Source organism: Erinaceus europaeus, chromosome 9, assembly GCF_950295315.1.
Source record: "Erinaceus europaeus chromosome 9, mEriEur2.1, whole genome shotgun sequence".
NCBI classification, from domain to species: domain Eukaryota; kingdom Metazoa; phylum Chordata; class Mammalia; order Eulipotyphla; family Erinaceidae; genus Erinaceus; species Erinaceus europaeus.
Genome location: NC_080170.1, coordinates 115,828,254 through 115,841,398, shown reverse-complemented (window position 1 = coordinate 115,841,398; position 13,145 = coordinate 115,828,254). Strand labels below are relative to the sequence as shown.

General features: G+C 41.3%; 1 protein-coding gene across 3 annotated transcripts in view; it reads right to left on the bottom strand.

Annotated features, from left to right (window-relative positions):
- MAP3K7CL (MAP3K7 C-terminal like) overlaps positions 1 to 12,721 on the bottom strand; it is a 73,525-nt gene extending 60,804 nt beyond the window's left edge. Inside the window, exons 1-2 of one of the 3 annotated variants that reach the window (XM_007528553.3) lie at positions 12,470 to 12,721; positions 6,295 to 6,403 (exon numbers count right to left, since the gene is read on the bottom strand). In XM_007528553.3, the coding sequence (XP_007528615.1) occupies positions 6,295 to 6,364 (70 nt within the window). In that variant the 5' untranslated portion in view covers positions 6,365 to 6,403; positions 12,470 to 12,721. Of the gene's footprint in view, positions 1 to 6,294; positions 6,404 to 12,344 lie in introns of those variants that run through there. The other 2 variants (XM_060198583.1, XM_060198584.1) reach the window with 2 other exon arrangements.
- Between the last annotated feature and the right edge of the window lie 424 nt (positions 12,722 to 13,145).

Sequence of the window (13,145 nt, the reverse complement as noted above, 5' to 3'; positions counted from 1 at the left end):
TTCTTTTTTTTTTTTTTTTTTGCCTCCCAGGTTATTGCCGGGGCTCGGTGCCTGCACCACAAATCCACTGCTCCTGGAGGCCATCTTTTCCCTTTTGTTACCCTGGTTGTTTTTACCATTGTTGTGGTTATTATTATTATTATTATTGTCACTGCTATCATTGTTGTTGGATAGGACAGAGAGAAATGGAGAGAGGAGGGGAAGACAGAGAAGGTGAGAGAAAGATAGACACCTGCAGACCTGCTTCACCACCTGTGAAGCCACTCCCCTGCAGGTGGGGAGTCGGGGGCTAGAACCTGGATCCTTCTGACGGTCATTGAGCTTTGAGCCATGTGCACTTAACCCACTTCGCTACCGCCCAGCCCCCAATAAAACATTTTCTTTGCAGACTTAAGCTATAGATTGCAACCAACAAATTCAGTTGTATCTCAAAGAATCTTTGTCAGATATCTAGATTGATGCTTTAGCCATCTATAGATATCAGACAAGATATAATGAACCCTTGCTAACGTCAGATATCATGAACTCAAAGTAGATATATAGATATGTATATATCAACTTTTTATATTTTATTGTATTTATTTATTTTTGGATAGAGACTAAGAGAAACTGAGAAGGAACAGAGAGAGAGATCGTAAGACGCTCCCCTCCCATATACGAAATGAACCTTTGATAGCACTAGAAACATAAAGACTTAGGTCTTGCTCATTAATTAAGAGAAAAGAGAATAAAAGACACCATAATCTGTCAAAGTAGATGACTGCCCCTAAATAAGTACAGGTCTGTTATATTACAGACTCTGCCTTGACATCAACAAGTGTGAGGTGATGGTGGTTTATTGGGACAAAATGGATGGAACTGGAGGTGTCGATGCTTAGTGAACTAATAATGAGATGAAAGGCAACTACCAGATGGCTTCACTCATATGTGGAAGCTAGAGAACTAATACCCACGAACTCGAAGAAAAAAAAAAAACAGAAGCTAGTTGTTTTTCTTTTTAATATTTTAAAGTTTATTTATTGGATAGAGACAGAGAACTATCAAGAGGGTAAGAGGAGACAGAAAGAGTGAGATATATTTAGTACTGTTTCAGCACTCATGAAGCTTCTCCCCTGCAGGCAGGGCCTGGGGAAGGTTTCAACCCAGGTCCTTGTGCATTGTAACATGTGTGCTCAGCCATACCTCCCACCGACCAGCCCCAAACTGTTTCTAACACTTGTGAGAACTATTGTGGTTCTCTTTGGGAAGTGGAAAGGTGGGGACTTTGGTGGTGGATATAGTGTGGAACTATACACTGTAATTTCATAGACTCATAGTCCATTAATCACAATTTAAAAAAAAAACTGGAAAAAAGGAGATGCTGGTATGCATGAAGTTAAAATGTACCAAATCTTATCTTGGGAAAATGAGGAAATGTACGCTGGTGACAACAAAAATCCTTAAATCCCAATTTCTTCAACGAACCAGTGTTGGTATTGGATAATAACTTTTAAAAAAAAAAAAAAGTGTGAGGTGGGGAGTCGGGCGGGTTAAGCGCACTTGGCTCGAAGTGGTGTGGTCCTTACCCACAGAAGGATCCCAGTTTGAGCCCCAGCTTCCCACCTGCAGGGGAGTGGCTTCACAAGCGGTGAAGCAGGTCTGCAGGTGTCTTTCTCTCCCCTTCTCTGTCCTCCCCTCCTCTCTCCATTTCTCTCTATCCTATCCAACAACGACGACATCAAGAACAACAACAATAACTACAACAATAAAACAACAAGGGCAACAAAAGGGAATAAATAAATAAGTCTAAAAATTTTTTTTAAAAAGGTGTGAGGTGTAGGCAAAATGTAAAACAGATTCATTACTGACAGTTCCCTCGACACTCAAGAATCAGTTATCATAAATACTGTTGAACATATCTTGTGTCATGTGCTATGCTAAATGTTTTACCTATATACTGCTATTTAATTCTTACCACAACTCTGTGAATTATTATGTATACCTCAGGGAAAATGAAGTTCAGGAGAATTGAATGAACTGCCCAAAACCATACAAGCAATTGTGATAATGGTTTAGAAATAGCAGCTTGCTAACTTAATAATCGTAGGTCCATGCCAAATTAACTAACCAATTTTTTTTCTTTTAAGTAAGGCACTGTTGGGCTCTGGCACCAAGAACTGAACCTCCTGGTACCTTAGACTTCAGGCACAAAAGCTTTTTTTTCATAGCCATTATGCTACTTCAATAGCCTAAGCAAAATAATTGAAAACAAACAAAAAAAATACCTCTAACATAAAGGGCAAATGATCACTGAAGTAAGAAACAAACAGGTCAGGGCTTGGGTGGCGAGTGATGATACACCCAATTGAGCACACACATGTTACAGTGCACAAGAACCTAGGTTCAAGTCCCCGATCCCCACTTATAGGGAGCAAGCTTCACAAGCAATGAGCAGTGCTGCAGTTCTGTCTGTCTGTCTAGCTAGCTAATCTATCTCTATCTCTATCATCTTTGTCTCTATCTCTACCTCCCTTCTCCATTTCTCTCTGCCTCTATCCAATAAATAAATAAAATAAATTAAAATGTTTAAAGAAATATGCAAGTCAACATTCACAGGCAAAGATGTCTCCTTTCCTCACAAGTTGTGGTTACATTTCAGCAATAAACCCACCAGTATGAAATTGCCCTCCAACTGCCCACCTTCATTTCCCGCATTTACTCGGAAAGTCTAGGACATTTTCCCTTGTAAATGTGTGGTCTGCAGGCCACATGCACTGGAATTCCAAAGGCATGTACAACGTTCCTGAAGCCAAATGTTGTTCTGTGTGGCACTCCATGTGCTCCTCATTCCAGAATCCAGAGGGAGTGTCCCCAAATATCTGCAAAGCATCTTTCAGTGAACTTGCAATCTTGTGTGCATACAAGAATACAGATTACTGGCCCTCCATCTGGACTAGGGTATCAGAATATGCAGAAATAGGGCCTAGGAATTTGCATTTTTGATGAGTGCTCACATTTGATTATCTTAAGAATAATTAAGAAACATCCAACCTCAACTTATACTTTAGATCATGTAGTGAGATCTACTATATATATATATATATATATATATATGTATATATATATATATGTAGTCTTTTTTATTTTTATTTATAAAAAGGAAACACTGACAAAACCATAAGATGAGGGGTACAACTCCACACAATTCCCACCACCAGAACTCTTTATCCCATTCCCTCCTCTGATAGCTTTCCTATTCTTTATTCCTCTGGGAGTATGGACCCAGGGTCATTATGGGGTGCAGAAGGTGGAAGGTCTGGCTTCTGTAATTGCTTCCCCGCTGAACATGGGTGTTGGCAGGTTGATCCATACTTCTACCCTGTCTCTCTCTTTCCCTTGTGGGCTCTGGGGAAGCAGGGTTTCAGGACACATTGGTCATTTTTTTATGGGTTCTTTATAAGACTGCAAAAGCAATTTTTGTGAAAGTAGAAGGTAGGAATGACTTGAAATAAGTGACAACCACTTTGGAACGATCATATCAGAAACATGAATTTCAAAAGTGGGCATTCTTGAGAGAGGCTGGAGCAAACAAATCTAAGCTGGTTGATAAAACACGCGCAAGAATTTCCAATGAGGGTCCAAGAGAATTAAAAGGATGGTAGCTAATCAATTCCAAGTTGTGCATCTTGTACAAGGAAGAGCCTATTCCTGTAGCCCAAATATCAAGATCCACATCTCCATAGCCCTTTTCTGAACATAAATTAAATGCTATTAAAATGAAACTGAGGAAACAGCACATGTACTTATTCCATCCAAAACTATGACTCAGTAAGATTACGAATAAATAAGCTTTCTATACTGAGATGTCCGTTGTAACAAGACTTGTTCTGCTCATGGGGAACATAAGTAAATACCAGAGAGATAAATGATACATCTTTTTTCCTTGGGTTTTTTAGTCTACATGTGTCAATGCTGAGAAGTAGCCACCCATACTCAAAATCTTATATTTGTGAAATAGATAAAAATAGGAAGAACTTTTCTTCTTCTTAGAGAAGCAACTGGAATAACAGAGAGAAACCAAGCTACTTAGTCCAAGGACTTGAATTTAAATCAAAACACCATTCATGATTAACAGAAAGGTCTTTGGACCTCAGTCTCCATCTCTGCAAATTGTCCTAATGCCCATACTCCATGATTATTTTCAAGATCAGAAATACAGACATAGCAGCCCAGGAGGTGGTACTATGTAAATGTAGTGTCAGACTCTCAAACATGATGTCCCAATTTTGATCTCTGTGATTGCATATTCCACACTGATGTTCTGTTTCTCTCTCTCTCTTCTCCTCCACCTCCTCCTCCTTTTGACTCATAAATAAATACATACATACATTAACTGAATATTTTTAAAAGGAATAGATGCCTAGTAGTAGAAGCAATTGCAATCTGAAGTTTAGTTTAGTTTGTCTCCTATGAAGATTCCCCTTCATGGGGATATGGGCCGATAGCAAATCACAGGGAAAATGTTAGAAGACAAGTAATGAAAAGTCAAAGCGTTACCTGTTCCTGCTGTGGAACAAATCCACCCCCTAAACACTGCACAGTTTGAGAAACCCAGGAGATAACTATGCACTCACTTTAGTCACTTGACATGGTGATGCTTGAGTTGGTGGTGTAACGTAAGACTACCCTACATCCAGACCTTGCATTATTTGGGGGATAAACTGGTTCCTTTGAAATCCTTAGTTTTTTTTTAAGCAGTACCCCTACATGAGCAGTGCAAAAAGAAAAGAAATATAACAGATGAATACAGAAAGAAATAGAATCAGTCCTCAAAAGACCCAAGGATTAAACAGTCAGACAGTTTGAGCATGTGACTATGTGATTTTTAACAGATGGCACTGGACTGAAAAGCAACTAAAGCCAGGAAGAGATCCAAGCCTTTCCTCCCAGCGGCTGTGACCCAGCATCACCTGAGATCCCCTGTCAAAGGTAGTGTAATTTGATATGTATGTTAAGAGGTCATTGAGGGGAGCCATGACGGAGGACTCTAAGTATGGCAGACTACTCTCAGACTTCACTATTTTGAGACGGTCCGCCTCACCTGTCCCATTCATCACTCTGGCTGCAGTCTGTTTATTCAGCCGGAAGTGTGGGAGCATCAGTGAGAAAACAGCATTTGGAACTTCTGTTTCAGGAAATGCTGTTGGCACTGGGGCAGTGATATTTTTGTATTACCTAACCAACTGTGAGCTCTCAATAAACATTTCCTCACGCCGTTTGAACAATGACATAGTGTACTATCAGAGGTTGCCACAGCTCTGTGAACTATATAATACAGGAAGTCTAAAGTAGGGGAAGGAAAAGAAAAAAAGATGAAGGAAGAGAAGAGGGAGGAGGAGGAGGAGGAGGAGGAGGAGAGGAAGAAGAGGAAAAAGAGGAAGGAGAAGAAGGAGAGGAAGGAGAGGAAGAAGAGGAAGAAGGAGAAGGAGAAGAAGAGGAAGAAGGGGAAGGGGAAAGGGGAAGAGGAAGAGGAAGAGGAAGAAGGAGGAGGAGGAGGAGGAGAAGGAGAAGGAGAAGGAGAAGGAGAAGGAGAAGGAGAAGAAGAAGAAGAAGAAGGGGAAGAAGAAGAAGAAGAAGAAGAAGAAGAAGAAGAAGAAGAAGAAGAAGAAGAAGAAGAAGAAGAAGAAGAAGAAGAAGAAGAAGAAATATGCTGAGACAGCCACAGGATGGAAGACTTGGAAAGCATCATCAGGCGCCCTCTGGAGACTACACCTGGGCAACAACAGGATAGAAAATGACAATCCTTGGTGGAATAGTGCTACCAGTGCCTCTCCTTTTGTCTGTCCCTAACTTCCTCTCTCACCCTCCCTCTTACATTCCTCACTCTCTATTAGAACAGAAAGGAAAAGTAAAAAAAAAAAAAAAAAAAAAAAGGCTGCCAGGAGTGGTTGAATTGTGTAGGCACCAAGCCCCAGAGATAACCCTCATGACAGGAAAGAAAGAAGGAAGGGGGGGGGGGGGGAGTTAGGTAGATCACAGACTGCATCATTAGGTCATGACAAGCATGTGTCTTGATTTTTTTTTTTTGGTGGGGGGTGTTTGTTTTTACCAGAGAACTGCTCAGTTCTGGCTGATGGCAGTACAGGGGATTCAACCTGGGATCTCAGAGCCTCAAAGAGTCTGTTTGCAGAACCATTGTGCTATCTTCTCCACCCCTAAGTGTAATTTTTAAACCCCTCTGGGGAACCCAAAGGTTAAAGGGGGGAAAACGGTAGCAGTCAGGGAGATGTGTCCTCTCCCATGGAGCAAACGTACCTGAGGCATTCTCGAGGCTGAAGGCGATGCGTACTGGCTTATCCGCAGGTACCCTGGCTGTGCTGATCATGTGGGCACCTGAGCCTCGGCCTTCCCCTGGGTCTTCCAGCTGAAAGTGGAAGAAAGAGCCACCATCAGTTCACTTTCAAATACAGAGACCTTTAAGAACTAGAAGAGAAAGTTGGCAAACATTGTGCTCTTAATATAAAGATCTTCCTAGTTCCTAGTTTTCTTGACTTACATTGAAAGTATCAACTTACTGAGTGGCTGAGCAAGTTGTGGTATATATACACAATGGAATACTACTCAGCTGTAAAAAATGGTGACTTCACCATTTTCAGCCGATCTTGGATGGACCTTGAAAAAATCATGTTGAGTGAAATAAGTCAGAAACAGAAGGATGAATATGGGATGATCTCACTCTCAGGCAAAAGTTGAAAAACAAGATCAGAAAAGAAAACACAAGTAGAACCTGAAATGGAATTGGCATATTGCACCCAAGTAAAAGACTCTGGGGTGAGTGGGTGGGTGGGGAAAATACAGGTCCATGAAGGATGATAAATGACATAGTGGGGGTTGTATTGTTAAATGGGAAACTGGGGAATGTTATGCATGTACAAACTATTGTATTTACTGTTGAATGTAAAACATTAATTCCCCAATAAAGAAATAAATTAAAAAAAAAAAAAGAAAGAAAGTATCAACTTACAGGGCCAGGTGGTAGTGCATCTGGTTAAGCACACACTTTACAGTGTGTAAAGACCCAGGTTCAAGCCCCTGGTTCTCACCTGCAAGGGGAAAGCTTCAAGAGTGGTGAAGCAGTGCTGCAGATATCTGTCTCTCTCCCTCTCTGACTTCCCCTCTCTTCTCAATTTCTCTCTGTCTCTATCCAATAATAAATAAATAAATACATTTGTGTAAAAAAGAAAGAAGTAGAACCTGAAATGGAATTGGCATATTGCACCAAAGTAAAAGACTCTGGGGTGGGTGGGTGGAGAGAATACAGGTCCAAGAAGGATTCAGAAGACCTAGTGGGGGTTGTATTGTTATATGGGAAACTGGGAATGTTATGCATGTACAAACTATTGTACTTACTGTTGAATGTAAAACATTAATTCCCCAATAATAAAAAAAAAAAAGAAAGTCAAAACCTGGAATCAAACCAGCTGTCCAACAACAGATAAGTGGCTGAGTAAGTTGTGGTATATATACATAATGGAATACCACTCAGCTATTTAAAAAAATGGTGAATTCACCTTCTTCACCCTATCTTGGATGGAGCTTGAAGAAATCGTGTTAAGTGAGATAAGTCAGAAACAGAAGGATGAATATGGGATGATCTCACTCAGGCAGAAGTTGAAAAACAAAATCAGAAAACACTAAGCAGAACTTAGACTAGAGTTGGTGTATTGCACCAAAAAAACACTCTGTTGGGGTTTTACTTTGGTGGGGTTGGCAGGGAGAGTTCAGGTCTTGGAACATGATGGCAGAGGAGGTCCTAGCAGGGGGGGGTTGAATTGTTATGTGGAAAACTGGGAAATGTTCTGCATGTACAGACTATTGTATTTTGCTGTCAACTATGAACTACTAATCCTTCAATAAAGAAATTTTAAAAAGAAGAAAGAATCAACTTGCCAGGAATCAACTTATGCTTTTGGCATAAGGGGTAGGCATTAGTGCACCTGGTTGAGTGCACACAGTACCATGCATGCACACCTGGGTTCAAGTCCTTAGCCCCCACTTATAGGGGAAAACATTCATGAATAGTAAAGCAGATATGCCCCTCTCTCTCTCTCTCTCTCTCTCTCTCTCTCTCTTCCCCCTCTCCCTCTCAATTTCTCTCTCTTCTATCAAATATACAGATAAATTAAAAAATTAAATGTTATGGCTTAGAAAACTTTCGCTTTGGAAATACACATTGAGAATGAAATAAGAAGCAACCGGTGGCACAGCTATATACAAATAATGTCAAAGGACATAAATTATGGTGATGTTGTGTATCATATAGCAAATCCTAACAAAGGGATATTTCAAAGTTAACACAAGGGGCTGGGTGGTGGTGCACCTGGTTGAACGCACATGTTACAGTGATCAGGGACCCAGGTTCAAGCCCCCAGTTCCCACCTGCAGGGGGAAAGCTTTGCAAGTGGTGAAGCAGTGTTGCAGGTGTCTGTCTCTCTCCCTCTCTATCACTCCCTTCCCTCTCGATTTCCGGCTGTCTCTATCCAATAAATAAAGATAATGCAAAAAAAAAAACCTCAAAGTTAACCCAATTGTCAAATAACTTTATTACAGCAATAACTATCTATTGCCTTCTTAAACGCTAAGACAACAGGAGACTCCCGCTTCCTCTATAGAGCCTATATTTCCCCCAGGCCTGGAACCTCTAGGGTGGGGCTCACTTTCCTGCATACTTATCTCAATTCATACCAAATGATATTGTATCTGCTGATCCCAACCTAATCAGCACAATGAGTACCACCTCGGCATGCTTCACTTCAGACTGTATCTAGAGACATCAGGCGTGGAATGTCAACCCTTCACCCTCATTACTCAGGTGAGATCTCTCCTTTCATAGTATTCTCTAATTCCATTCCAGGTGGTTCACTTCCTAATAAAGTCCCAAAACCTAGATATAGACGAGGTCCCATGAGATAGAGCATATGTTCACATGTATTCATAAATTAGGGCAAAATATATACCTGCAAGCAAAAGTACTCAATAGTCTACAGTGAGTCAGTATAAATTGCATAATGAAATAGTTTCTACTTAGACTTAGATACCCTCCTCACCTACTTCCTATTACACTTCCCTTACTCACTCCAAAGCTAACCTTATCAAAGCAAGAACTGCAAAAGCTGAATAAGGGCAAGAGACTGGCATACTTTAACGATGACTCTTTAGTCACTATCAGGCCACCCCATCAGCTGGGGCCCTATTCGGGGAGTCCTGAGATTCACAAACAGACATAATGGGCCTAGACCTCAAATAAATCCCTCTTTTCATTGTTACCAGTCATCTCTATCAGGAACAACAAAATAGACCCCTTTGTGGGCCCCTATAGGACCTTGCCCTCAACTTGGATCAACAACGGTAGAGGATGTTCCATCCTCCAAAGGGAGGCTGGAAAACGTACTCTATGCTATACCTGAGGAAGATGGGTCCTGATATTGGGGCAGCTTGGAATGTTCCTACTCATGACCACAGAATGTGAGCTCAGATCTACAGGGATGCAGAGGTCACATAGGCTCCTAAGCTGAATATGGGCCCCAGATCACATCAAATCAATGGGGTTTATAGTCAATAGTATTTATACCCCTTTCCCATATTAGGGAGCTACTCTCTTCCCTAACTCAGCTTTCTGGTCCTTTTTCCAGCCCCCCAGACAATAACTTGGATCCACCTGCATTTCAGATTTCAGGATCAGGGGAAAAAAAAAGAAAAAAAACTAGTATAGCCACAGTCCCTTTGGAATATAACTAAAATATGCCTACTAGCTATCTACAAAACAGAGACAACCCCCCCCCCCACTCTTCATCTGCAGTATTCCAGCCTTTAGTTTCATGATTAGTCAACAACTTGTTTGGCTTTATATGTTAACTCTCTTTTCAGCCACCAGGTTCCAGATGCTAAGATGATGCCAGCCAGACTTCCCTTGACAGACAACCCCACCAATGTATCCTGGAGCTCTGATTCCCCAGAACCCTGCCCCACTAGGGAAAGAGAGAGAGAGAGGCTGGGAGTATGGATAGACCTGTCAATACCCATGTTCAGAGGGAAAGCAATTACAGAAGCCAGACCTTTCACCTTTTGCATCCCACAATGACCTTGGGTCCATACTCCCAGAGGGTTAAACAATTGGAAAGCTGGGGGAGTAGGGCGGTAGTGCAGTGGGTTAAGTGTACGTGGCTCTAAGCACAAGGACCGGCATAAGGATCCCAGTTCGAGTCCCTGGCTCCCCACCTGCAGGGCAGTCGCTTCACAGGCAGTGAAGCAGGTCTGCAGGTGTCTATCTTTCTCTCCCCTTCCCTGTCTTCCCCTCCTCTCTCCATTTCTCTCTGTCCTATCCAACAATGATGACATCAATAACAGCAGCAATAATAGCTGCAACAAAAAAACAACAAGAGCAACAAAAGGGCATAAATAAATATTTAAAAAAAAAGAATAGGAAAGCTATCAGGGGAGGGGATGGGATACGGAGTTCTGGTGTTGGGAATTGTGTGGAGCTGTACCCCTCTTATCCTATGGTTTTGTCAGTGTTTCCTTTTTATAAATTAAATAATAAAAAATAAGGGCAACAAAAGGGAAAACAAATATAAAATTTTTTAAAAAGAAAAATAAATAAATTTAAAATTTTTAAAAAGAGCATGAAATATATGAGATGGAGCAAATTCTCTATCTCCCTTACTTTTTTAAATCTCCCTTCACACCAATCAGCCCCACCCTAGCACTTCAGGTTCTTACATAGCATTTTATTTTTAATTGAGAGGGATAAATTAAGGCTTAATTAAGGGGGTATTAGATGACTTCAGATTAGACTTGCTTTTTATGTTCAAAAGTCCGAACTGCATCTGAGTTATTGACCTAAGAGGGATAAAAATGACTGTTACAGAATCATTTCAAGAATACAAAGACTATTTAAAATATCCCTTAATTATATTATGACTCCTCTATGCTTTAATATCTGGGGGAAAAACTACTTATAAATCTAGAAAACTTGTCTAAAGTTGTATATCTAAACAATATGTGATACTGACCAGAGACAAAACTTAAAAACAGTCTGTTGATGTTCCACTCCACCCACTAAGCTAATAAAGATAGAATGAATGGAAATGGCCTATAGATAAGATGGTTTGGAGTACTCAAAAGTACATTTCTTTGTTATAATAACAGAACTTAGTGCAAATATACTTTAACCAAGCTACTTGGTCGTTTTTTCACTGACCCAAGAAGACATATTATTATCATAACTACATGGCATCTTTGTTGTATGAGCACATATACTTCACTTTTTTATTTTTAGTTATGTTTCCCCTAAACCCTGTGCTTGCCTTGTCATGAAAACCAAAAATCCTGGCTGATATTTTAAGGAAAATGTCTCTTAAAAATGGCTCGGTATAAATCATCTCTTCAATTCCCCTTTAGTGAGATTCTGGGAACTACACTAGCAGAACATTTTCTCAGAGCTAGATTTCTGACTTTTTCCCATAACTTTTCTCTACTAAAAATAGTGTCCAGAGCACTTAATTTTGTTTTTGCAATTATTTATAGTCAAGGTTAATGCATGCATATATATAAATCCACATATATCTAGGCACACATGCATATGGGATCATCTCACACAGTATGGGGGGAAAATACAGGTTCATATTAAATACTTACTAGAATTTGGAAGAAAACCTAGCAACTGTTCACTACCTAGTTAGAGTCTTACTTGGCCCATTCATCTAACACAGCAAATAGCTATGGACAGGAAAGCACTCTGAGGCAGGGCATTAAGTCGTAACATGAAGCATTCAGCTTAAGAAAAGTATAACATAAAATCACAGTAACTTTACTCAATGTCTGTTTTATCTTAGTTCCGTGTACATTCCTGCATCATCTCATCTGCTCAGAATCAAGTGTCTTGTTAACCACCTGTTCCTGGGAAATAGAACAGCCTGTCTCAAAGTTAAACAAACAAACCATTTTTCTCAACCCCCTTGAAAGTGGGAGCTAGAAGCAAAAGTCTGATTGTTGTTACACATTGGACCAGCACCAGAACATTGTATCACGGCATCCCAGGGTGAAAATCTGCTAGTCTCTTGGCTAATTCTCCTAAGGCTTTCCTGCATGGAGAAATAAAACCCAGGAGGTAGAAATCTACTTCCCAGATTGTGTAAATACATCCTTGGTTTGGTTCCCAGCAACAGGAAATAAAATTGATCAGCACAGCTAATTAGAGCCCCTCCCCTCTGTTCAATAAAGAACATCTGTCTGCCACCCAAAGGATGATGGTGGTAAAGTCCAGGAGATTTTTCAGTCTCCACACCCACCCGAAACCAACTTGCCTTTTCATCACACCACCTTGGGGAAACAGACCACTGGTTCCTTCACCCGGCTGCTGCAAAAGAGCTTTGCTTAAGTTGCTGGTGCTCTGAGCAGTTAGTCGGGGTTTTTACACCTGTTGCCTTACCTCACTTCGCAGAGTGTCTGCACTTGTGTAATCCAGGGCCAGCTACTGCCTTGGCCGGTCGTCGCCTTTGTGGAGTGAAGACTTGGGGAGAGTACAGGCTGCACCTGCTACATAGCAGCCACTGCCACTCTGAGACACTGTGACAGCTGTGGAGCAGCTCACTGCTACCTGCTCTCCCCCAGACCCTGGCGTCCCACGGGGCCTCCTTCTTCCGCTTCCCTCCACAACCCCTCACTCTTCCCCTCCCTGCCTCTCTAACAGCCAGGATGTTGTCATGCTTCTAGAAAAAGCCAGAGCACAAGAACACCCTCCTCCTGTCAGAGGCATTGATAAACAGCAAGTTGTGGGGAGTCCAAATGTTTTAATTCATTAGTCCTGGCCAAGTGAAAATACAAACAGACTTGCTTCACAAGACAGGAATGTCTTCGGCGTGACCCAATCTGTGTCTGGGGCTGTTCCAGCAAACTGGCAGAGATAGCATGACTCCAGTCAGCAAAAATGTCCACCGCTCCAATCTGCTCAGGGATACCCAGCCAACTTGGACAAGCCATCGGCAGCCTCTCAGATGATGGCAACGATGATCCCGGTTAAGAACATGAGGTCTGAGGTTGAGCCACTGATGGGTTTGATGACTCGATCCATTTACAAATAAGACCAACCGCAAAAACAATCACGG